The sequence below is a fragment of the Micropterus salmoides genome, unplaced genomic scaffold (genome assembly GCF_014851395.1).
Source record: "Micropterus salmoides isolate LMB-PRFRI ecotype aquatic unplaced genomic scaffold, ASM1485139v1 Ms_hic_scaffold_13, whole genome shotgun sequence".
In the NCBI taxonomy this organism is placed as follows: Eukaryota; Metazoa; Chordata; class Actinopteri; order Centrarchiformes; family Centrarchidae; genus Micropterus; species Micropterus salmoides.
In genome coordinates this window covers 13,221,958-13,246,723 of record NW_024040374.1, presented here as the reverse complement: position 1 = coordinate 13,246,723, position 24,766 = coordinate 13,221,958, and the positions used below count along the sequence as shown (strand labels likewise).

At 38.9% G+C, this 24,766-nt stretch overlaps 2 protein-coding genes across 2 annotated transcripts; both read left to right on the top strand.

The window, feature by feature from the left end:
* The first annotated feature begins 904 nt into the window (after nucleotides 1-904).
* Nucleotides 905-7,842, top strand: LOC119900566 (intestinal-type alkaline phosphatase-like). Its single transcript, XM_038715643.1, has 11 exons — nucleotides 905-1,057; nucleotides 1,684-1,800; nucleotides 3,025-3,140; nucleotides 3,888-4,062; nucleotides 4,472-4,644; nucleotides 5,052-5,177; nucleotides 5,374-5,443; nucleotides 5,999-6,133; nucleotides 6,520-6,711; nucleotides 6,857-6,970; nucleotides 7,299-7,842. The coding sequence occupies exons 1-11, from the start codon at nucleotides 982-984 to the stop codon at nucleotides 7,568-7,570; spliced, it is 1,566 nt and encodes a 521-aa protein (XP_038571571.1). The 5' UTR covers nucleotides 905-981; the 3' UTR covers nucleotides 7,571-7,842.
* Nucleotides 7,843-8,674: 832 nt separating this feature from the next.
* ankle1 (ankyrin repeat and LEM domain containing 1) lies at nucleotides 8,675-19,063 on the top strand. The gene is made up of 9 exons (XM_038715642.1): nucleotides 8,675-9,070; nucleotides 9,993-10,145; nucleotides 10,492-10,597; nucleotides 10,906-11,029; nucleotides 11,574-13,988; nucleotides 14,410-14,578; nucleotides 15,303-15,465; nucleotides 15,563-15,695; nucleotides 17,207-19,063. The coding sequence occupies exons 1-9, from the start codon at nucleotides 8,997-8,999 to the stop codon at nucleotides 17,371-17,373; spliced, it is 3,504 nt and encodes a 1,167-aa protein (XP_038571570.1). The 5' UTR covers nucleotides 8,675-8,996; the 3' UTR covers nucleotides 17,374-19,063.
* The last annotated feature ends 5,703 nt before the right edge of the window (nucleotides 19,064-24,766 follow it).

Genomic DNA, 24,766 nt, shown 5'->3' with positions numbered 1-24,766 from the left:
AACATCTCACAGTTGCACAGTAAGACCCACCTGTACATACACACACACACACACACACACACACACACACACACACACACACACACAGACTCACATGTTATCAATTAATTATGCCACAGATTTAAAGAAATCACTGCTCTTTTAAAAACTGTTTTAACAAAGCGGATGTTGGCTGAATTCTGGCCTACTTAAATGTGAGCTGCAGAGATTTGTAAAACTGCAATGTAATATTAGTAAGCTAGCAAGATAATCCTCTGTACTCCAGCTGAGTTTGCACTTCAGCTGACCTGGAACTAATAAACAGATGATTCATTAGATCCCAGTTACGATGGATGATTAATAAGCCTCATGCGCATTCCCTTGTGTTGGTTTTAAATTTATTGCACTGTCAAAAAATCCACTTCAAAAGTAAAGAGTCATCATCATTTCCAGCCAACTGTATAGAGAACAACACAAACAAACACACGGTTGAGATTTTGCGAGCAAAGAAATGTATGATAATATTTGTTTGAAAGAAATGTTGAGTGTGATGGGACTGTAATGCACATAGGCCTTCATTGATCTGTTGTGAGAAATCCTCCCAAAAGTTCCTCCATTTGAACGGGAAGTCCAAATCCTTCTACACCAGAAGTGAAGTTATTCCCAACAAATTTGCTGTCCAATCATTTCATGTGAGACAACACAGTGACACTTGCCGCCTCATATGTACACTACATTCTGGACACATAGAAAGGAAACTTGCAGAAATTCTTTCAGATGCCAACATGCAATTTAATCGATTGACTTTGCTCTTGTCCTGTGTGTGTGTGTGTGTGTGTGTGTGTGTGTGTGTGTGTGTGTGTGTGTTGCATATAACCTCTGGCTCACGTTGAAAGGCTCTTCCACATGCCCTTTGCTCCTGGCTGCAGCTATAAAGGGACCTCCGTGAGCTCCTGTTCTCAGTTGTTTTTTTTTAAATTCATATAAAGTATAGTCAATGCCATGGCCAGCAACCCTGAGCTCATTTTTACTGGATTATTGATTTTCATATCACTGCAGTTGACATTGTCTGTTTCAGGTAAGGATCTGTTTCATATCAATGTTGGACAAAAAATAGGTATCTGCTAACATTAAGAGTGCTTTCTTTCAGACACCACATTGGACTCACACAACTACATTTCAAGGACAACACAAAGACATGCCATGCTTACAGGAGAGAATCTTATGAACTTTTGATTCGAGCAAGAAAAGAAGTTATATGTGACAAGGATAAAACATTGTTAATAGGCTTACAGTGGCTTTTTTTAAACTCTTAAAGAAATAGGTGACTCTATTGATGCTGAAATACTTCTCTAAAATATTCACTAGTTCATAAACCATTTTTATATATAACAGATAAAAAACATAGACTGACCAAGGTCTCATATTCAGCCTCTATTTGTTCTCATTTCTTATTTATTTTCATGGCATCTTTGTCTTCTATGGTAATTCCAACATCAAGGGCACCTGGTCTTTGTGACTTTGTTCACTTTATCTCCTGTTCTAAGAAGATGTATTGGTATTTTTACACTTGTTACTGCAATTCATTAAAAATAAAACCTGGAGGGTTCCTATACATTTAAAATGTAAAAGTACATTTAATGAGCCACTTCTGGTTGTGGTTGACACTACCATATTGCATATTGTTTTTTTTCTTGCTTATAGAGGAAGAGCTCCATGCCAGCTACTGGAACAAACAAGGGAGGCAGGCTATTCAAACTGCCCTGAATATTGAGCCTAATCTCAGCCAAGCCAAGAACCTCATTCTCTTCCTCGGGGACGGTGAGTCTGAGAAAGGAGCTTTCCCACAGTTTAAGTAGTTTCTATGTATTGAGGAGCATTTGCTCATTTGAGAAGGAGAAGTGTGAGTTTCATGACCACTGTGGTCTAGTTCACCAAGAGAAAGAAAGAGAGAGACAATACGATGCAAACCAAATGCGCTATGTGACCCCTGGAAAGTATGAGTTTATGGGTAGAAGGAGATTAATGCTGACATACAATCACCAGCAGTTACTGAAGCCAAACAAAATGAAGGCTAAAACCACAGTCTACACGGCATGTGTTGATATTTCCTCATGTGTCCCTAAATGATCTGAACACCAAAAAAGGTAAACCATGGCAAAGAGTTAAGATTTAAGTCAATGATGCACAGCAAAGGTTTTAGAAACTGACCATATATTATAATTTAACTGGTGATGACTTGTTAACAGATCCATTTGTACCAATGTACAAATGTACAAAAAAAAGGAAACAAACTCTATATGCTGTGTAAGAAAACCAAAAAAGATTATATTTTCCATGTCACTTCTCCATGACCTGGGACCTCACACACAGATAAAGAAATCACTTGCTGTTCAGTGCCTTCTGTTCACTCCATGATCCAATATTAGTACTTCACATGACAAATGATACATTTATTGATGAATTATGGATTTATGGTTATAGTTGCCTCCACCCCAACCCCTCAAACATGCTGATAGCAGCACACTTAAGATTTGATAAATGTTTGGGATTGATCATTAACATTTAATCACCCAATAAGTGTTTATGAAAAGTTCTTGGCGTTAATGACATAGTAGCAATACCTCCCCAAGGAGGAATGACAAAATCAACCTTAAACTGACAGAAATTTAACGCCCAAGGTTTTGCAGATTTATATATATTTATGAAATATAATATATTTGACTTATCAACATACATTTTCAGATAAGACATATTTAATATTTTAAGTAAAGACAAGATGTTAGACATTATGCCCTGAATCTTTCATGAAACATAAAAAAAGTATAATGTGGATATATAATGTGGAAATAAAATGTGGAATGCTGCTGTATTTGCTTTGCATATTGTCCACCATTTGTGACTGTAAAAAACTTGGATGTCTTTCACCACTCTTTAAACCCTCACGTCAGCTGAGCCTTATAAGGTTCACAGAGCACAAAGGCAGCCCTGTGCCTGCCTGGCTGATGCTATCTAACACTCAGGTGTGTTTCCACCTGCTTCCAGGTATGGGGATACCGACAGTGACTGCTGCGCGGATCCTCAAAGGCCAGTTGGCAGGAAAATCTGGGGAGGAGACCAGTCTAGTTATGGATACCTTCCCTCACCTGGCACTGTCTAAGGTTTGCCCACTCTGAACACATTCAGACTGCTACATACAGACATGTATTTCAGGTGTTTGAATGAAGACACCACATGCATTTATGGTACTTAAAAAAACACATGTAGCCTACACTGACCAATAATTGTTGTAAAAAAAAAAAAGGAGACATAGTCATTTAATAATGCTTTCAGTTGATAAGCACAGTAGATGACTAAGATGCTTGAACTTTCATAACACACTAACAAGCTGACAATACATTTTTGTGTGTTATCAAGTCTTGCACTTCCGCTTATCTCATCATATTTCATAAAATGTCAGTGAATTCCGAAATGTTAACAGTGTTGTCAGCAATAAGAATGTGGAGATTATATTCCTCCACTGATAACTGGATATCTGATGATAGCCAAAAATGCACAGGCCAGTGCATTTGTTTAGGCAAAAAAATAATTCACAATTTTCTCCTTGCCTTTCCTAAAGGATGGTCCCATGTACCCTATGCTAAAGCAGATATGAAAGGAAGCATTGAGGCACCTTTCCTTAGCTTTAAGAGAATTTGACCAGCTCTTATCATGGCTTCCTAAGCAAAAAAGACTTTCCGTACGCAGTCTATGACTTGAGAGTACATGAACATGCCCATCTAGTCCACGAATATAATCTTATACTACTGTAACTCTCAGTGTAAATCACTGTGGATAAGAACACCTGCTAAATGCCTGAGATGACAAATGTGCATGTTAATGTGTGTGATTATATTTGGCCCCTGCAGACGTACAACGTGGACCAGCAGATGCCAGACAGTGCTGGCACAGCCACTGCTTACTTATGTGGTGTGAAGGCCAATTACGGCACCCTAGGTGTCAGTGCTGCCGTCCCAAGGTACAACTGTAGTGCTACTAAAGGGAATGAAGTCACATCTGTTCTGCACCGTGCCAAGAAAGCAGGTAGGTTCAAGTTCATACAGCTTTACAGTTCAGTTCAGTTCAGTTCAGTGGGCTTTATTGGCATGAATGTTCAATGTTGCCAAAGCAGTTTCAAAATCAAAAAAGTTTACAGTTAAATAGTTTAGTAATGGTAATAGTGATTTAATAGTTTACTTTATGATGAATTCATTTAGACTTGGACTTACTGTGTATCATACACTGTTTACACAAAGCCTTGTTGATAAGGACATTTACACAGACAGATCAGTAGGCTACTCTTACTCTAATAGGGTTTTAAACAATTCCAGTCTTGATTTTGTTGGTTGATAACATTTCTTTAAAGTCTCAACAGTGTCTATATATTCGTGACAATGTGTACGCTATAAAAATGATGTCCACAACATGACCAACGCTGCGCTGTGTGTTTCAGGAAAATCAGTGGGAATTGTCACTACAACCCGAGTGCAGCACGCCTCTCCTGGAGGAAACTATGCCCACACTGCCGATCGAGGCTGGTATGCTGACTCTGACCTCACCTCTGAGGCTATCAAAAGTGGCTGCCGTGACATTGCTTACCAGCTGGTTCACAACACAGAGATAAATGTAAGCCTTAATGTAAAGGTAGCAAAACGCTAGAGCTGCCAATCAATGGAATTCCTATCTGCGGCTATACATCTGATCACGTAGGCAAACAGCCTCTTTAGTCAGAAAACGACGACTCAGGAGCGGCGCTTCCTCACGCATGGGTAAGGGCGGGGTCAGTTGATGACGCAATAGACAGTCCTCCGTAGACCAGACCGTCTCTTTTAACAACGGTCGCTTCGGCCTTTTGCGGCCGCATCCTTCGTAGGCCGCGAAGGCCACGCCCTTCATAGGATGCGACCCCTTTGAGACGCAGCTATAGTATCCCTCTGGATTAGAGTATCTGCTAAATGTTTAAAAAGTATTAGTTTGTATCTATATTAGTATATATACATACATATAAACTGTCCCCATGTCTCTTGATCTAGGTCATTCTTGGTGGAGGTCGTCAGTACATGTTTTCCAGAGACACTACAGACCCAGAGTATCCAACTTCTAAAGGAGTCCGAAAGGATGGACAAAATCTTGTTATGGAGTGGCTAAAGAACAAAAAGGTAAATGGTAGATTTTACAAGTATGCTCATCAGGTTTGAGTTTCAATTTGAATGAATGGAATTTACCCTTTGGCTGCAATTTGTTAATTGTTTTATGAGTTATAAAAAAAAGTTTACAATCCCTTGCTCCATCCTTCTAAAATTTTTGTTTTCTCTTCTCTAAAATCTTTTGTTTGTTTTTATTCATTGCCTACAGAACGCTAAATATGTTTGGAACAAAGCTGAGTTTGATGCTGTGAGTCCTGCAAATACAGACTTCCTGATGGGTAAGAAAAAGTGGTTAATTGAGCAGTTGCTGAACATGTGGTACGAGGACAACAGGATCTCACATACAAGGCAAAGTCAGAAAACAACAGTTTGTAACTCTGGATGTAAGATAAACATATACATTATTACATTCTCACAGTTGACCATGCAGTATGCTGACTGTATGTGAAACATTGAGGTATTACTGTCAGACCCGGAAGTTATTTGTCAATTGACAGAAAATTAACCAGTGACAATTTTGATAATCAGTTAATCGTTCAAGACACAAAACCAAGAACTCTTGCATTAATCACCTTCTGAACTGTCCTTGGGCAAATAGGGTGAATCAAACCCATGAGATTAGCCTCCCTTTTACAGCCTCAATTTGCAATTTAGAGCAATAACACAAGCTCTTTTATGCAGGGGAATATAAATTGTGCATTGTGGCACTAACACTGCCAGCTCTATACTAAAATAGTACTTATAATACTATAAAGTGCTTGGTACCGTCTTGAAAATTGCCATTTGTTTTTTAGTTAAATAAACTGAAATCTGCTGTTTTTCTCTGCATTTAGGTCTCTTTGAGCCCAAAGACTGCCGCTACGAGTTGGACCGTGATCCGACCATGGACCCTTCCCTTGAGGCGATGGTGGAGAAGGCAATTAAGATTCTTAGCAAGAACCCAAAGGGATATTTCCTCTTTGTTGAAGATAAGTGTAATTGTTTTCTGTAGTTTTTTTCCCCAGAGAGCAAACAACCATATAATGTTAAACTGTTTAATTGTTAAACATTTGAACTCTATAACTTCAAAATGTAACTTAAGTAATTATTTAATATAACATCAGGTAATTTCAAAACCACAAATTTTTGGGGGGTCTCACCATTCAAAGAGTGGATGTATTATTTGGGATTTTTAGCTGTGGCTGGATTATTGGAATTGCATGCTAAGCTTTTTGTCCAAACCACAATGAGAATTGAATATACTGAACAATTTATGTTACAGTAAATACTGCTGAATTAGAATTAGAAAAACAAATAGACTAAGAGGGATGTACTACTGATGCTTATTAGTCATTTGCTTTCTTTTGGGCTTTAAGTGGGAGAATTGACCATGGTCACCATGCAGGGCAGGCCAAAAGAGCTCTCTATGAAGCTGTTGAGTTAGACAAGGCGATTGGGCGAGCAGCTGAACTCACCAATGAGTCGGACACCCTGTCTGTGGTCACTGCTGACCACTCCCATGTCTTTGCCTTTGGAGGATATTCTGCCAGAGGAAACTCTGTTTTAGGTAAAATGCATTATAAAACCTCCTTCAGCTCATATCAAATTCTAATGATATGAGCTGATGGAGGTTTTATAATAAAAAGTGAATATAATCTGATGTTCCAAGATTGAACAAACTTGTATATAACACTTTGTTCTGTGATGTACAGGGGTGTCTCGCTCACTAGCTGATGACAAGAAGCACTTCACTACCACTGTGTATGGAAATGGACCAGGATACCAGATCAATGGAACTCGCCCAGATGTGAATGGGACAATTTCATGTAAGTGTAGTCTACGCTTAGAGGCTTTCTAGAAGAGACCAAGTAATATTGTAGCTCCATCTTGTGGTGTAACAGAATTCTTGTTTGTACTGTAGTGGTTTTTACAGTTAGGTACAGCAATTCTGTCAACAATCCTCCTCTACATGTAATGTGCCAAATATTGTTTGTCTGAGTATGTAATATTTTTTATAAGATACATAAAATTTTAGGTTAGCAACAACATGTTGTTGATGATAAACCCCTTCTGTATGTAGAAACTGTAGTTTAGCAGTTTGTCTATGTGCCAGGAAATCCTGATAATGCTAATATAATGCTGTTTTGTCTTCAGCGGGTAATGATTACCGTCAGCAGGCTCCTGTCCCTCTTGATTCAGAAACCCACGGCATAGAGGATGTAGCCATCTTTGCCAAAGGACCCATGTCACACCTTTTCCACGGGGTGCAGGAGCAGAACTACATCGCCCATGTCATGGCTTATGCTGCCTGCCTGGAACCCTATGAGAACTGTGAACTGACCATGCCCAGCTACGCTGGATCCATCCACCCCAGCATGCTGGTCCTCTTGATGGGCCTCCTTCTCCTATCCCTCTGCTCTGTCTGAGATGGCATTGCAGATGAGATGAGATGATTTGTTCTCACCTTAGAATAACTATGCTATCTGACATTTTGGTTGAAAAATCAATGATTCTTTGCACTGTATAGCTGCACAACTTTCACAGCCATTTTAGGTAATTTCGTATTGTTCAGATAACCTCAAATGTAGATATTTTTTATGAAAAATATGGTTGTGTGAAATAGTTTGAATAAAGCATCTTTCAATATGTCATATGCTCTGCTATGCATAAAAATACCATACTTGAAGTAATGATACAAGCTATAGTATGTTGTCATTTTCTTCATCTTTTTCATGCTTCTCATAACCTTTAAACTCACACACATTTGCATTTTATTTTCATTTGTTCTCACAAAAGTATAAGCACATCCACAACCTACAACCCAATCCTTTTCATCCTACTTGACAGAGTATCTTGCCACTGTTGTATATTCAGGCCTTTCTTTCACTTTACACATAGCCAAAATGTGTAATGTAAAAGGGGCATACTAGTCACATTTGATTTTCTGTCACCCATCCTGAAACTTACTGAAACGTAATTTGATACAAAATATGCAACTCAAGACACTTTATTGAGATAATAATTTTTTCTTAAATTGATCAACTGCCTCAGTGATTATTATTTACAACATAGGGAGTGCCTTCTGACAGATGTGCTCTCCAATATAGTAATAGGCTAAGTGCTAGCAGGATGAGCAGCCTGTACTTATGAGCTTCAGCAAGATTTCATATAGGTCTAATCATGTAATGCACAATAGCCTATGGGTCTCTGAAAAGCTATTATAGCGTGAAACTGACAAAAATAAGTGCAACATGTGATCTAAAACTGATTAAATTAGGTTCCTGAAATGGCAGTTCATTTAACAGTAACAACGAAATCATCCTTTAACAGAAGACTCCGCATCTTTTATTGAAACATCAGGTAGTGATAAGTACCAGGGTGATACTGAAAATGTCTGAAAAGTATCGATTAAAACTGAACTCAAGTCTCACTTGATGCGGTGAAATGAAAGCCTTCTCCAATCAGAGACGTCCGTGGGCGGGACTTCCGCCTGCTGCCAGCAAGCAGCGCAGTTTATGAGCTTGGAGGGAAATTCAATCAAACTAATCGTGCAGCTCATCGGAAACTAAGATTCCGTGGATAAACAACTGGTCTTTAGTGTTTGATAACAAGACATCTCTTCGACTAAGAAGGGACAAAACTAAGACACACTAACTGTTTTTGACTAAATGTATTTTAAAACGTAACTTCAATATGTGCATGCTTGAATCGGTTTCTTCAGATTGGCTATTAACTTAGCTTAGCTAGCTAACGTTAGCCTCGATTAAAAGTTATCCACAGCTGCACGGGTCTTGGCTATGGGCTGATTCAGAAGATGCTGATAAACGACCATAGATAATTTATGAACGGATAATGCTGGTCATGGATCGAAAGGCAACGAGGCTCGAAAGTCAGCTGTGTAAAGCTGTGAACGATGGAGAACCCAGGTGAGGCTCAGCCCCTTTCTCTTTGTTTTGTCCAGACATGCCTTTTGTCGACACGATGCGACCGCTCAGACTTACCCACTGTTTCCCTTTAAATATTACTGTTAATTTTAATATTAATATTACTGTTATAATATACTGTTTGTATGGAATATAATGTCCCCATGACCTTTTTCATGTAACTAACATTGTTCTGAAGCGTTTCACTGATGAACCAGCCCGCAGTGAGACCTTTAGGGTCTAAAGATAGGCTGTCTTATGTTGTACAGACAAAGCCCCTGAGGTAAAAATAAAATATACTTGATTTGACTTCTTGTTCACTAACACTACATGTTTACTTATCCTGTGTCTACAACATCTACAAAGTACAGATAAACATGAAGACATGACATAAAGAGAGTAGTATTTAATTCTGATACTGATATCCCTACAGTAACGACCAATTTGATGATCCTTAGGTAATGCCCGGGTATATTGAGCGAGATGATACACCTACACCCTTAACCTTAGCCAATGTGTTGCAAGTCATCAGTGTTTCTGTTTCAAACACAAGAACAATTGATGTGACATTCACACATTCAGACACCACTGCTGCCATTCACTGTTGCGGCATGAGTGTCCATGAAAAGTAAACAAATAAGACACAAGCAGGCCCTCTGAAATGTTGATTGAAACACAGCAGCATCTACAACTTCAGCAATTACCCTTGAGTTGAACTAACACAGTCTCTACATCTACTAACATTTAGTGTGGTATTTAAAGAGATATTGTATACATGATTATGCTTTTTTCTTGCTTTTTGTCCAGCCTTCATCCTGACTGCAGCATTTTGCAGGACATCATAGCCTTGTTTTTCAGTACAGCAAAACTGTATGCTTCAGTACAATATGTCAGATGCTGCTAACAGAGATCTCTTCCTTGGCAGATCTGTACAACTGCTTCTTTCACAAGGTGCATGCCCTGACCTAGTGGGTAGTAAAGGGGTGGCTGCAATACACTTGGCTGCCGGCAAAGAGACCGAGAAGAATACACGCTGCTTAAAATTGTTGCTGCAATATGGAGCGGACCCCAATATCAGGTATGGTTAAACACACACAGTGAAAAGAAAAATCACCATGTTATCTTGTTAGATCACTTTCCTCTGTGTAGCTGCAGAACCCAATATGAAATAACCTTTGAAATCACTGTTAAATTTATTTTGATCGGTTTGACAAATGCAGCATTAGTAAGTCTTCCATAACATTTTGCACTGTATAACGCCTGCAGTGTCTTTCTGCATTATGTTCTCGCCAATATCCTCTTCCATTTGGACATAATGTTAAAATATAGACACAAGACACTGTAGAAATACTTTGAGTATAATTATAATGTAATGTTTTCTTGTGTACGTAATGTACAGCTTTGTTTTCTTGTATTTTTCCCAGGTCATCAGATGGCCTGAGTCCTCTTCACATTGCTGCACTGTGGGGATGTTATCAAAACTTGAAGCTGCTTTTGATGAATGGAGGGAACCCAAACACTAAAGATCATGTAAGAATTGTTTTTAGTGGTATAAATCATTTTCCATAGGGGAAGTGCATGGGCTAACTGTCGTACAGCTGAGCAGGACATTGGGAATCAGTTCATAGTTGAAAGTACACAGATGCATGCACATAAACACTCAGTATGATCTATTGTTAGCAGTGATTGATTATAATGTTCTTGCGATGGCTCTATATTGCTGTTGAATTAATACAGAAAAAATACCTGAGCCGTAACAAGGTATCTACTAATGTGTGGCATTAAATGTTTGGTTCAATTTGCTTTATGCCTGTTATCCCCTTAATGTATGTGCTTAGGAGGGGAAGACACCGGGGCAGCTTGCAGAGCAAGAGGAGAATCAAAAATGTGCCCAGCTCCTTCAGGAGTACCAGGCCAGCTCAGTGGACACAGAGGAGGACGACTTGCCTCAATTCCAATACTGTAAGAATGCCTCTTTGAAGGCTTCGTCTTGTTGGGGGTTACTTGATTGCAAGATTAATTTATTCAACTTGTGTTATTTCATAACTGAATAACTGGAAAGATATTATACAGTCATCCAGTAGTGTTAGACATTGCAAGGAGATACAGTATATTACAGTGAGAGTCAAGAGCTTGGCTACAAGCAGATCATATTGTAGTAGCAACACAATTATTACAGTAGTCGCATATGATTCTTAGGTGATAATTTACTTAAATCGCTTAAATCAGAATATCTTGTAGCAACATGGGGACTCTATATACCACTATTGATCTTGGAAACTGTATCATAAAAATACAGGGAACCAACCAATGTACAAAATGTTTTGTCAGCAAACAACACACTATTATTCCAGCCAAATAGACAATAAACACCAGGCTGATTGTCTGTAAAGACTAGATCAGATTGGTTGCAGCTAAATGTTTTCTAGAATTTGGATGGCTAGTGGTCATTTTTCACCTTTCTGGGTACTCTGTTAATTTTATTTTATTTGTTTACTCTTCACAGCTGTATATTCAGACCAAACAGACATTTCCAGCTATCCTGAATCAGACTACAGCTTCAGTTCACACTCATCTATGATAAGTGACTTTGGTGAGGCCCCGTTGAGCAGCACAAGGCGCTCCTCATTTTTCAACATGTCTTACATTAATGGAAGGCCAAGTTGCAGAGGAATATCATATAACAGACCTTCTGATATTGACACTAAGAGGCATCACCACAAGAACTGGAACAATTCCTCCTCACTTTGGGCATCTGAAGGTCCCTCCATATTATCAAGCACTCGCATGTCTGCAGTGGAACATGCAGTTGCAATGCCGATTCTTAAGGATGATGACAGTGTGTTCACATCAATGGAAAATGAGCCCGCTGCTACAACTGATAGCAGAATCTCCCCTTCCAAAAGAGACACACTCCCAGTGTTTCACTGTAGGGGAGCAGTGCGGAAGAGTGTGAGCTTCAAAGATGTAGATGAATATTTCCCTGTTTTTAGTCCTGAATCTCCCAAACATCAGCCTGCTGTTGATGGCAGTCAGTATACCAGCAACTTACCGTTTGACCTGTCTGAGTACTCTGACTTCCTGGATTCAGAACGCATGGCCACTGTTTTAGACAAGCAGGGCATCGATGTCACATCGCCCGATCACGTTTATGTTTTTTGCAGGGAGAGCAGTGAGAGCACAGAAGAGGAAATGGAAAAAACAGTCATCAGTCATTGTGCTTTGGAGGACAGTGATGATGAACTGGAGGGAGTACATGTAAAAGAGGCTCAGGTGAATATACCAGAACAGCCAGTCTGTTCCCATGTAGGCAGCAGTAGCAGTGGGACTGGTAGTAGTCATTATAGTAGCTGTGAGAGTGATCATTACACCAGTGCTCTGGATGTTTCTGTAAACCCCAGACATATTTTACTCACTGTGGAAGAGGAGGTTTCTGATCGGGCAGAATCTGCCAAAAAGATTCAGATTTCTACAAACTCTGATTCTAAATTTACAAGGCAAGATGGGAATCTTCCACCTGTCCAAACAAAACCCCAGATAGATTACAAAGCTGAAGAAAAAAACCCAAACACAGATGTATTTAAGGCTTGTAGTGATGCTGTAGTGGACTCTTCAAGTGACGGCGGTCTTGACCAGCCAGTGGCAGACAACCCAATAGACGATGTAGCTGAACCCTTACAGGAAAACAATCCAGACCATTCATTCAAGCCAAGTCCTTTTGTAACAGGCAGGACTCGCTCGAGGCTGAGTCGCTGCTCACTGAGAACAAGCAGAACCCCTGAAAGCCTCCTCTTCATGTCTTCTCTGTTTGAAGAGACCCTCCCCACACCAGTTCGAACACGCCGCCAGACGCCCAGGTCTCAGAGCAGTGAAGACTTCTACAGTTCCCCACATGCACCTTGTTATACACCTTCCTATTCAGGGAGTAGCACAGGAGGCGACTCCCTGCCTGCTGATTTCCAGGACACACAGTCCAGCACCCTCAGAGCTGGTTCAAGTGTTAGTAATAGCCAAGCTGACACTCTTATCCTTTCCAAGAGCGTAACTGACTCACAGACTCTGTCTGACACAGTCATACTGGAAAACAAAAAGGACTCAATGGACGCTTATGAAAGAAACCTTGCAGAGGTTATACTGGCCATGCAAGGCCACAATCTTGCTGAAGGCGGGGATTTTCTGACTGATGATCTGAGTACAGACGAGGCAACATTTAAGAGAAACGTAAATGATGCCACTGGTAAGGACAAAGTAGACCGCCTGAAAAACGAAGATGTCTGGATCACTGAGGACTGTAGCTCTCAGACAGACTCTTTGTCATCTTCATCCAGCTCCAGCTATTTTTCCCCAAGGAGGTCCAGGGAAGACTCCGACCTTCCTTGCACTCCAGGCACTGGGTGCACCCCCAGGTACAGCATGAGCCGGCTGTCGAGCTGCCGCAGGCCACAGCACCTGGCTAACCTCTCTTACACCCCTGGAGGGCGTCCACTCATTCAGGATCTGGACGAACCTGTGGAGTACCTTTACACTGATACGGAACAGGGCCACAAGCTGATTGAGACCCACATCCCGCCTACAGCAAACACCTCACTCAGCTCCAGCATGAGTACTAGCAGCAGTGAAGAGACCATCCTTTATGACTGGATCTCCATGCAGACTGACATGATGAAGAACAAAGGAAAAGAGAACCAGAAGCCCCAGATGGTGGTACAGAAGGAGGAAAATCATGAGCACAGTTTGTTGCGGGAGACCAAAGGGATGACTGACAAGGAGCTGAGATTGAGGCTAGTAGAGCTGGGGGAGAGCCCAGGCCCTATCAGCAGCCGTACCAGGCCCACCTACATGCGACGGTTGTGCCGTCTGTTGCAGGAGTCAAACACCCAAACACCACATCACCGGAAGCAGTTAGACCAGCCACAAACGGGTAATGCTTGTGTGTTTTATATATGATTGTTGGTTACTTTTTACCTAACTTGAGTTATGATTAGGTAATGATAGTATTTCTAAACTTGTGGTTTGGGTTGTGAGCAGTTTTGGGGTGAGATAAGGATGTGTGAGAAGATAAATGCAATGTAAAAGTGTTTTCTATAATAAAGTCATAATTATGTTACTATTTAAATTAATGTTTCTCCTGTGAAGTAATGAAATATTTGAGGCCTTAAGTTGACCCTTAAATCACTCTTATGTGGAAGCATTTGCGGATGTGGAAGCACTTTGTGGATGGATTAGATTAGGACCACTGAACAAATGAGGCATATTAATACACTTTTTGTCATTTAGCTGAGATTCACTATCACTGACACAGCAAGTCATTTTCCTGTGTTCTCTCATTTTTATTTCTGTAGATTTAGGTTATAGTCCAGAATTGTGTCGGGCCCTGCGGACTTTCGAGTTGCCTGAATGCCAGGTTGACGAGCAGGCTTTGTGCCAGCAGTTTGACCAACCAGATCAAAACAGAAAGTGGAGGGAGGGCATCATCAAGTCCAGCTTCAACTACCTGCTACTTGACCCAAGGTCTGCGGTTTCTCACATTGATTTTGATTGAGTTTTTCTTTGCTTCCTTCTGAGCAATATTGGAAGCTCTCTAAGTAAAAATGACACCGCATAGAAATGTGCCTTATGTGACGAGACGCTGTCATTCTTATTTTGCATGAAAGTAGTTTCTACAATCGACTACTTGTAATTTGGACAGGAGGCTATGCTGTGTATGCAAAGCTGTCGTTCTTTTGTTTAGACAAGAATATGCTATGTTAGTTTGTCATTTTGGGATTTGCTTTGAAGGTTCATACATCGACATTTGCCCCTAAATCAGAGAAAGGAGCTAGGTTTGTCAGTTGTCGTTTATAAATGGGATGAACAAGAAAGCTAAAAAATGTTGCAAAAACATTTGCCAAAATTGCAACAGTGTCACAGTAAGGAGAGTGTTATGAATTCTTCTCCATACAGTATGTCTGTTTTTGTCTTTTGCAATTATCAAATCACTTCCTATAAGGTAAACAGAGCTAAAACAACACTAACAAAACAAGGTCAATGGCTGATTTTGTAGATTAATGGACACTTGGAAAAACTGTAAAATTAACGAACTGTCTTCTGCATTAAGAAATAATCCATGTTCAATGTCTTTAGGACTGACTTGTTTCCTCTTCAAGTCTACCCACACCTCTGTATTAGAGATAAACAACTTTCAGCCTCAAAATAGAATTAAATGTATCTCCTTTTTTTTTTTTTTTTCTGCCAGAGTGACAAACAACCTCCCATTCCGCAGTCGCACCATAACTCCACAGGAGTGTTTCCAGACATTTATCCACGCTATTTTTTATGTGGGCAAAGGAAAACGCTCCCGCCCCTACAGCCACCTGTATGAAGCTTTAGAGTACTACAAAGGAGACAAGACCTCCAAGGTAAGGCAGTGCACAACAGTCTTAGTCAATTAAATCAAAATAAATGAGACGTAAAATGTTTATTTAAAACACTGTCTCTTTCTTCTCTGTGTGACAGAAATTGTGCGCCAAGGTACAGCACATACTTCAGGTTTGGAACGCCGAGCAGGGTGTCATCTCTCTGCATTGTTTTCAGAATGTCATTCCAGTGGAGGCTTACACAAGAGAGGCCTGCATGGTGGAGGCCATTGGTGAGTACAAGAGGTGGTGGAATCACCCTGTTAAGTGGCAAACAGTCATGTAATCCACTGGAGAACTCCTGGTTTGTCTTGGGGTCTGGAATCACCATGTCAATACTGTCATGGAGTATTGGCCAATTATTGGTCACAAATAAAAAATATAATATGACAGAAGTAAAAAGACCTCTGGCAAAAAAAAGGCTGTATCTGTTGACTTAATTCTAACTGAACTTATCTCAAATTAAAGGACTACCACGTGCCTTCTTGGCCCTATGCCCACCCATTTGATTTTGAAATCATGTCTGCCTGTGCTCTGCCCCCTGCTGACACAAATCATTAATGCATCTGGCTGGTTTCTGGCTCTGTTCCCTCCAGTCTAAAAATGGCTGCTATTACCACAGTCCTAAAAAACAACAACCTGGTACTGTCCTTGAGGACGTTAAGATCTACAGATTGCTTCAGATTCATATGTCCAAAAACAATCTATGGGAAGAATTTCCAAGCCTTTACCACCATCCATCCTGACAGACTGCTTCAGTGATATAAATGCTTGGATGACCTGCCATTACATTAAACTCAAACTCAGGATAGAATCTGAGGCTATCCTCATTGCCCCCCAGCCAAACTTCGCAAAGTCTCCCATCCCTGGTTTTATTACATCGTCTGTTGTTGAGGTAAAAAATCTTGGTGTAACTTTAGACTTTACCTGAAGAACTTTACAGACAACGCCCCTCTTTTTCCCACTCTCACGCCTTTATTTAACCTCTGGATTACTGTAATGCCATTCTCCTTGGTGTAACAATATGCCCAGAATTTGAGTCCCAAAAGTTGTCTGCCACACCTGCCCTCTAGCAACTGCACTGCACTGGTTAAATACCGCATTTGTTACTTCTTGTCTATAAATCCCTCCATTGCTTAGCGCTTCCCTACAAACCAATTTTCTCCATCCCCACACACCTACTCGCTCACTACGCTCCTCTGATGTCAATCTACTCCCCACATTATGGGTGACAAGGCCTTTAGTGTGGCTGACCCTAACCTCTGGAATACTCTCCCTCAACTGTTGCTTCTTTTAAGTTGCAACTGAATACTCACCTTTTTAGATTAGCCTTTCCTGGTGCTTCTTAATATGTATGTTTATAAATGTAGTCTTTTATCTGTCATCAGTCATACTCTTGCCACTTCAGCCATTATTAATTGCAGAGAGTGTGTTTATGTGTCCACTCAAATAATATGCTTACCCATTTTGAAATTTGCTTGTTATTGATATTTTGCCCCACAATCAAGTCAGTAGCTAGGTCTCATCAATCAAGCAACATGTTATTGTATAGTTATTTGATAGACTGTCAGTTGTGTTCCTAAAACCTTATGTTAATGGATATATGCAGCATGTTTTGCCTTGTTTTCCTTTTTGGAGTTTGCAAGTTCTGACTGCTGCTTGTAGAAATTAACACAAATTAACAGCAAACTTAAAGCATATTACACCATTTCAGTATGTCAATAACCATGTCCAATTGTCCCAGGGTTGAAGATGCTTACCAATCAGAAGCGAGGGGATTTTTACGGCGTGGTGTCCAACTGGCAGGTGAAGAGGAAACGGGAGCTGGGCATCCACATGCTCTACAGGGCCATGCAGATCTTCCTGGCCGAGGGTGAGAGACAGCTCAGACCAGCAGACATCAGGCAGTAGTGACCCACACTGGAGGGACGGTGGTGTAAACAGCCACAAAATGCAACACAGCAATACCACTAGTTCAGGGTACAAAGCATTCCTTCTTTGAACAATTCTGCACTCAAAAGTTGGATGGGATTTACAACATCAAGATCCTTTGAGATGTTGCCTGGAATTTATTGTTTGAACTCATACAGTTTGTCAAACGTCTGACATCCTCTGCTAATGTTTACATCATTTGAACTTTTCAGTTAAAGGTGGGGTATGCAATTGTTTGTCGTGAATTTCTTTTAGTATATATGCATTATGTGGATTGGAGATGCATTTCCAAATTACAGTGCTTTTAATCTGCCCAGATGTGACAAAAATGATGATTCCACAAAATAATGCAATGCTGGAATAATAGGATTGTGTAGAGACTAGAGAAAAAGTAAATGAATGAACATCAACATGATTTGGAAATCAAAGCTGTGAAACTGCAGGTCTCTCAGAACTCACAACAAATAAGCATGACAAAAATCTTTTTCCCAGTAGGACACTTTTCTGCTCAAATGCTGTAGTACTAATGCCTTTTTCAGATTGATCCACAACCAATTTAAAATGTATTTCAGCATTATCAAATTAGCTGGTGTCATGTTGTGCATAAATAAGTCGATGCATAATGTCTTAAATATTATAGGAGCTGCGCAAAACATATGAAGCAATGAACTGTATATTTTTAGAAACTTAATGTGTAAGATGTGATATCATTTGTTTAAAAGGCTGAATTTTCATTTTATTTTTTGTGCCATTTGGTTATTTGAGGTATGTTTAAAAAAATGCATTGCAGGCAAGCCGATGATATGATAGCGTCCAATAGTAATAGGTGTTTGTATGTATAAATTTATCTTAGGGGTGTCAATATATTGAGAGATATATAGAAACTGGGTGCTTAAGTTTGTCTGTAGTACATGAGCACTTACATTGTTATGATCAGTGGACTGTCCAAGTTAGTAGCAGAACTAGTTTGCGTTAGTTCAGGTCATTGGATTACAGCTATTTGGTGTTATAATCCACATAATTGTGTTACCTAGTGAAAACAGTGAAAAATGGATCTTTATCAGTTAAAGAAATCCCAAATGGAATTAACGTTTTTCTTGAAAAGTTAGCTCACAATATCATCTCATGGTCTACATATTGATGTCTAGAACAAGTGAGCTTCAATACCATTCATTATTTCCTCAGGGTAATACACTTGATCAGTTATCTGGAAGCTGCACATATTCACACAAAATGCATTAATACTATTTAAAAACATAATTTTGTAGTTTAGAGATATATTTGTTTAATTCCCAATCCACAGATAAAAATAAAAAAGCACTAGATCATAAGGGGAGTAAGTCATCTGACCTATAGTATTTAGTTTTAACTATGAAATGACTAATGAAAATAATTACCTGTAATAATTCAACCATAAAACAAGTGATAGTAGAATTACTAGGTATGTAGACAACTTTTCAGTTTTCATTTAAAAAAAAGCACGTTCATTGTGATCTGTTTGATATGTTTTTTTGACATTCAAGAAAACATATCAGTCATGTGTAACGATACATGTAAAAAATCTTTGCATTTCATTATGATACTTCACTTCTACTATTACTGCAATATTTTATTGCCCCTTTATTTTGCATGTATGTAAATGTAGTAAAAGACAAATGATTAACCTGAACTGGATAACTCTTGTCATTTTCATGTCCTGTTCTTTGGTGTCCCTCTAGTGGACAAAGGAAGTCATTCATTTTTTTCTGTCTCGAGTTCTCGTCATGCACTGACTGGTCTTCATCCACAAGGCTTCAATTCAAGTTAGTGTTTGGTGTTGATGACAAAAAATCTATACAAATGTTACCATTTTAGCAAGGGCAGTTGCCTTAATCCTACATAAGAAAACCCCACATAATTTAGGCTTGAGTGTGCCATAAAGCCATTTGCTTTGCAAGAACTGTTCAATTATTTTTTCTTAAATGATGACGTCTAATTTGGGAACAATAGTCTTTAATTACTGTTATCATGACTCAGATCTACAGATTCGTGCCTAGTGGTTAGCCATTATTTTTTTTGTTACAAGCATTGATGTGGTTTATACAACAAACACCATGAGTATGAAAGTACTCACATTTGTTAAATGCAAGCATTATGGTTTGGTGAGACATTCAGTTACTTGACTGAGCATGGCTGCATATGTCCTGTGAATATTTGCTTTCCCATGCACACATTTCACATGTATGGACTCTTGAGATAATGATGTTAAATGTGCAGAATAAATAGTGTGCAATAAAATAGTATATTTAAAAACATTTAAAATATTAGTGATACTGTACCAATCTACAATATTATATTGCAGAGCTATTAAAAGCTTCAAATTACAGTTTGGACTCATGTGGTGTCTTAAACGAAACTAAAAGAACATGTCAAGGGGGGTTTTCCGGTTGCACCAGTAGTGTTCTTCATGTCTTCTGGTCAAGCAGTGGTTATGATACCGAATCAGCACTGTTCATTTTTGCACTGAAATACTGTGCAGGTACTTTCCCATCTAGATAGGCCAGATGCCTGTAGAAACAAGCATATAAGTCTCTTAGCAGCGTGTGAAAGGCAGTCAGTACCTTATGTATGGGTGTTTTAGCAGCACACTTTCATCATGTACCAATGGAACCAAACTAAACCAGCAGGTAAATGTGAAAGCACAAACTGTGACACAGTAGTCATTTTGTAATAGATAAAGACAAATGAGCTTAGCTAGCGTACACACACACACACACAGAAGAGTCATAGTAGACATAGTATAAAATATATTTTGCCTTAATATACTTCAGTTCTTTTAGGTAGATTGAGAATTTAAATTAACCTGATATGGTTTGAAAGCTACTGTATTAACTAACTAGCTAACTAGCAGACCGGGGTACCACCACCTAAATCTGTATTAATCACTGAGTTGATAAAGAGTTCATTGCAAAAGCAAATGCAAAATGTTTTATGTGAGTGGACAATTTGTCCAAGGTGTAGGCCTGTAGTTCAACAAAAATACAGATATGAGTGGTCTACCCTAGTCTGCTAGTTAGCTGATTAGTCAAGATTACTAGCATACTACTTGGTAAATTGATAATAAGCTTGAAAAGTGTTGAGTAGCTAAATGAGCTATTTTTAAACAATAAACTGGTTTTCTAATTGTTATAATTTTACTCAGATTTTCACTGTTTTTGTGGATGCTTAATGAGACACTCAACTTTGGGATCCTAGCCTATCGGCTTATGAATATTTACTTTTTCAAGCCAAAACTAAAACAATTTCATATTAATTATTTACATTCCTTGTCTTAGATTTTAATCAAAATGCCATTTAACCTAAGATGAAATATGATTGTTGCCATTTGCAAGGGGTTTTTTTTGTGTTTTTTTAAATTGTGGACTGCTCAGACAGCTTGTTGGTGTTTTGCACACATTTTTGTCATAACCATGTTGTTGTTTTCTGTATCTAATTTGGATAATTATTGAATCAAAGAAATTCTATAACAGTTTATAGACACAATGTATAGGATCACTTGCACTGAAGAATTAATTATTTACAGTATATATTTTATATATCTCAAGTGAGAAATTATTTACATTAATAGTCTCATGCAAATGTACAGAATCAAAGTAGATAGTATATGAGATTTTTTTTTTTTTTTTTTTTTTTAAATGCAGCACTTGTTCAGTATAGTGTTTCTTGCAATAAAATTTGAGGTGATTTATCCAGATATGAGTGGTCTACTCTTGTCTGCTAGTTAGCTGATTAGTCAAGATTACTAGCATGCTACTGGGTAGTTGATAATGAGCTTGAAAGTGTTGAGCAGCTAAATGAGCTATTTTTAAACTAGAAACTGGTTTTCTAATTGTTATAAACGTTTATTTTCACTCAGATTTTTGTGGATGCTTAATGAGACTTTGGTATCTGGATTTATCGGCTTATGAATTTTTACTATTTCAAGCCAAGGTTCCAGGGGATTTAACTAAAACTATTTCTAACTAATTTTATTTACATTCCTTGTCTTAGATTTTAATCAAAATGCCATTTAACCTGAGATGAAAATATGAATCTCATTATTACATAGAAGTCTACATTGAGCCTTAACTGAATTCAGACAAATAAAGAGGCAATAGTGAAAAAGTTGATTTGTTTGCATTTTTGTTTATGTTGAGTCATAAGTTTATAGACAAAATGTATAGGACCACTAGCACTAAAGTATTTCAATTATTTAAAGTATATCAATATATATTTTATATTTTTCTCTAACAAGAAATTATTTAAATTAATAACTGCAAATGTACAGAATCAAAGTAAATCGCATACAAGATAAAAATAAATAAATTCTTCTAATTCAGCGTAGTGTTTCTTGTAGTACAATTTGAGGTGATTGGGGGCAATCACATTCACCTGTGACAATAATTCCTGACTGTTAATGTAAAAAGTGGCGTGCTGCTTTGATCAGTGGCATCAATCTACAGCAGACTGTTTTTAACTTTCTGAATGTTCAAAAGGACTTGCCTTTGACTCTGTTGCATACAACCACATCACTTTCACATCTCTAACCAAACCAAAGAATGAAGGAATGAAGAAAGACCCACCACATGACTGAGGGCTGAATTTGTCAGAATTTATTTAATAAACAATCAAAGAGCATGTGGCAATATAACAAATACACAGTCAAGTTCTACAACTTAATGGTTCTTAAATGATCAGACAGAAAGATGTGAATTAAAAGCAAATACATGTTTTTGAAAACTATCTGTTCTACAAAACCTCAACATTGTAAAAAATGATGGCGTTTTAACATATTTAGATTTATACTGTTTTAGCTGAAGGTCTTAACTTGAATAATTCATATTATGAAATTATGACTTTTAATGATTAAATCCTTTATCCAAAAAGGTCACTTACCATGTTAGAATGCATCTATTTATATTCAACATATTCTTGTGGGGTTTTTTCATGTAACATTTACAACTAAATCATTTATCAGACCCAAGCCATACATTCACTGTTTATTTTTCTTTAAAGGTCATTTTCTTCCAACTATCTCTTGCATCTTTTTTCTTCTTCCTTTGCTGCTGTAGCAAGACTCGGACTGCTCAGCGTGATCGAGATGCAATCTGAACTGCCTGTCAATTCACAACGCTTGTGTGTGCCTGTTGTTGGTAGGAGGCGAACAGGGGAGACAGGCGGAGAAATAAATAATGCCATCATCAGCATATCGTGATGTTATTCCTTTTGACGTTTGGATGAAATCTGGGACACAGTTGCATTCATCGTTCAGTGAGCTCTTCCACACAGTTAAACCCACCGACAGCAATGAATGTTGATTGTGACCTTTGCTGTGGTTTGAAGTATTTTTGGTTTGTTTGTATGCAGTGCTCTTCTTTTGATTGTTCAATGATCCATTGGCCATGCCTGTGTGCAGGTTTCTGCATGTTTTTTTTTACCTCTTTGTCCTTCTTTTTTGAGACACCAAGTGATAAAGGCTGGCCGCAGGGTACAATCAACGGTCGATGGTTTTTTCAATTTATCTGAAACTCACCGACAGCGTTGAATGTTCACTGGGGCGAGCATAGACCTGATGGTGACCAGGGATGACAGTCTGCTTAGAGATGCAGAGGGAGCCTCTGTAGACAGAGAAGCTTCTAACTCTCACCCTGTCACTTATTCATTCTCTGAGCTGGATGGTCACCGGAAAAGTCAGGAGTGTTTAATCGTGCCTTGATGATGCTCTCTTTGCTACCGATTAGCTTATAAACTGAATATTATTCTTTATTTATTTACACACTTAGACACTTACTTCTAGAGTTGCTGCGGATATACTTACATCATGAATACCTAATTCTGCTTTTCTAATTAATTAATCATTTTGCTGATGCTTTTATTCAAAGAGACTTACAATTGCTAAATGTCAGCGGTTGCATGCCTCTGGAGCAACAATGGGTTAAGTATTTTGTTCAGGGATGTTACAGTGGGAATCTAACCAGGGTCTCCCACACCAGAGACATGTCTCTTATCCACTGCACTACTTATCCGTCTTTCCGCACCTGATGTTGGCGATTTATATTCTGTACCTCAGGATAAGAGACAGAGAAAATTATTAATATGAAAGAACAAACATGCTGATATATATGTATGCATTTTATTAGATTTATTATTAAAAAGAAGATCTGCACCCTGAAGCAGAACTGGCTTTGTTCCTCCTCTTCTCAAATCCTGGCAATGGCATCGGCATCGAGTGCTGCGTGCACTATTAACTTTCATGACACGTGTCATTGTGACACTAAAGACACTTCACTGCAAGTAGCAGTTAGAAGAGGGAAGTCATCTTGAAACTCCTGACTCATAGCGGGTTTTAGTAAACACAGCACCTGGGTGGAGGCTGCAGCAAGTTGTCATATGCTGTGTTGAAGCATAGCTGTGCGGCCTCTAGAGAGGAACTAGTATGCCTCGAGGGCTTTATGCAAGGTGGAAGATGAGGAAGACACTGGGTATGAAACTGTCGACTCACCCAGATCACTGCAGTCTGTTTCACTATGATGTAGCACTGTGGCTGAAGACCAGGGTGTTTTTCTTTCTTCTTGCACTAATACCAGTAAAGGAACTGTCCGCCATCCTGCATGAAAGGTTTTATTACATACTGCTGAATCACTGTTGATCATCCTGAGAAAAAAAGTGCAGTGTTTGTGAGAAGCAATTAGATATGATGTGACAATACAACTGTGGCGGTGAGTCAAGATGTGGTTGGATGATAAATATGGTGCAGGATAAGGGATGACTAAGATGATGTGGTGGATATCTCATGTCCTGCCAAATACTCATTTCACACAGAACACAGTAAAAAAAATTAAAATAACACTATGACTCTAGTAGTCATTACTATTAAGCAAAACAAAATGAATATTACTCTGAAGCTTTTTAAAGAAGTGAATTTCTACTACATGCCTGATGATGAAGATTATGCTGCTTCTCTTCTCTCTTTTGGATCTACTCTGTCATTTCCCATACCTTAGTTACTCTCAAAAGTGTGTCAGTTGTTAGCAAAAATAAAACATGCTTATCACTCAAAATACCTTGATCAAAAACTGTGTGCCAACCACTGACATGTCTCCCAAGCTCGGACCAAAAAGTACAGTCCTTGCTGTGAGGGATACCGCTAACTCGGTCTCTCTCCACTCTCCCGAACAGTGATTTGAGTGACAGAGTTGGAATTGACAGAAGTGGATGAGAAAGAATGTAGCTTTAAAAGGTCTTCTCTGGCCTCAGGACGAGGGTGACAGTGGGAAGAAAGATTCAGGACACGCAGCTAAAGAGAGAAAGGGCCCTGAGCTGACAATGTGGCCCTAATCTGAATGACAAGGTC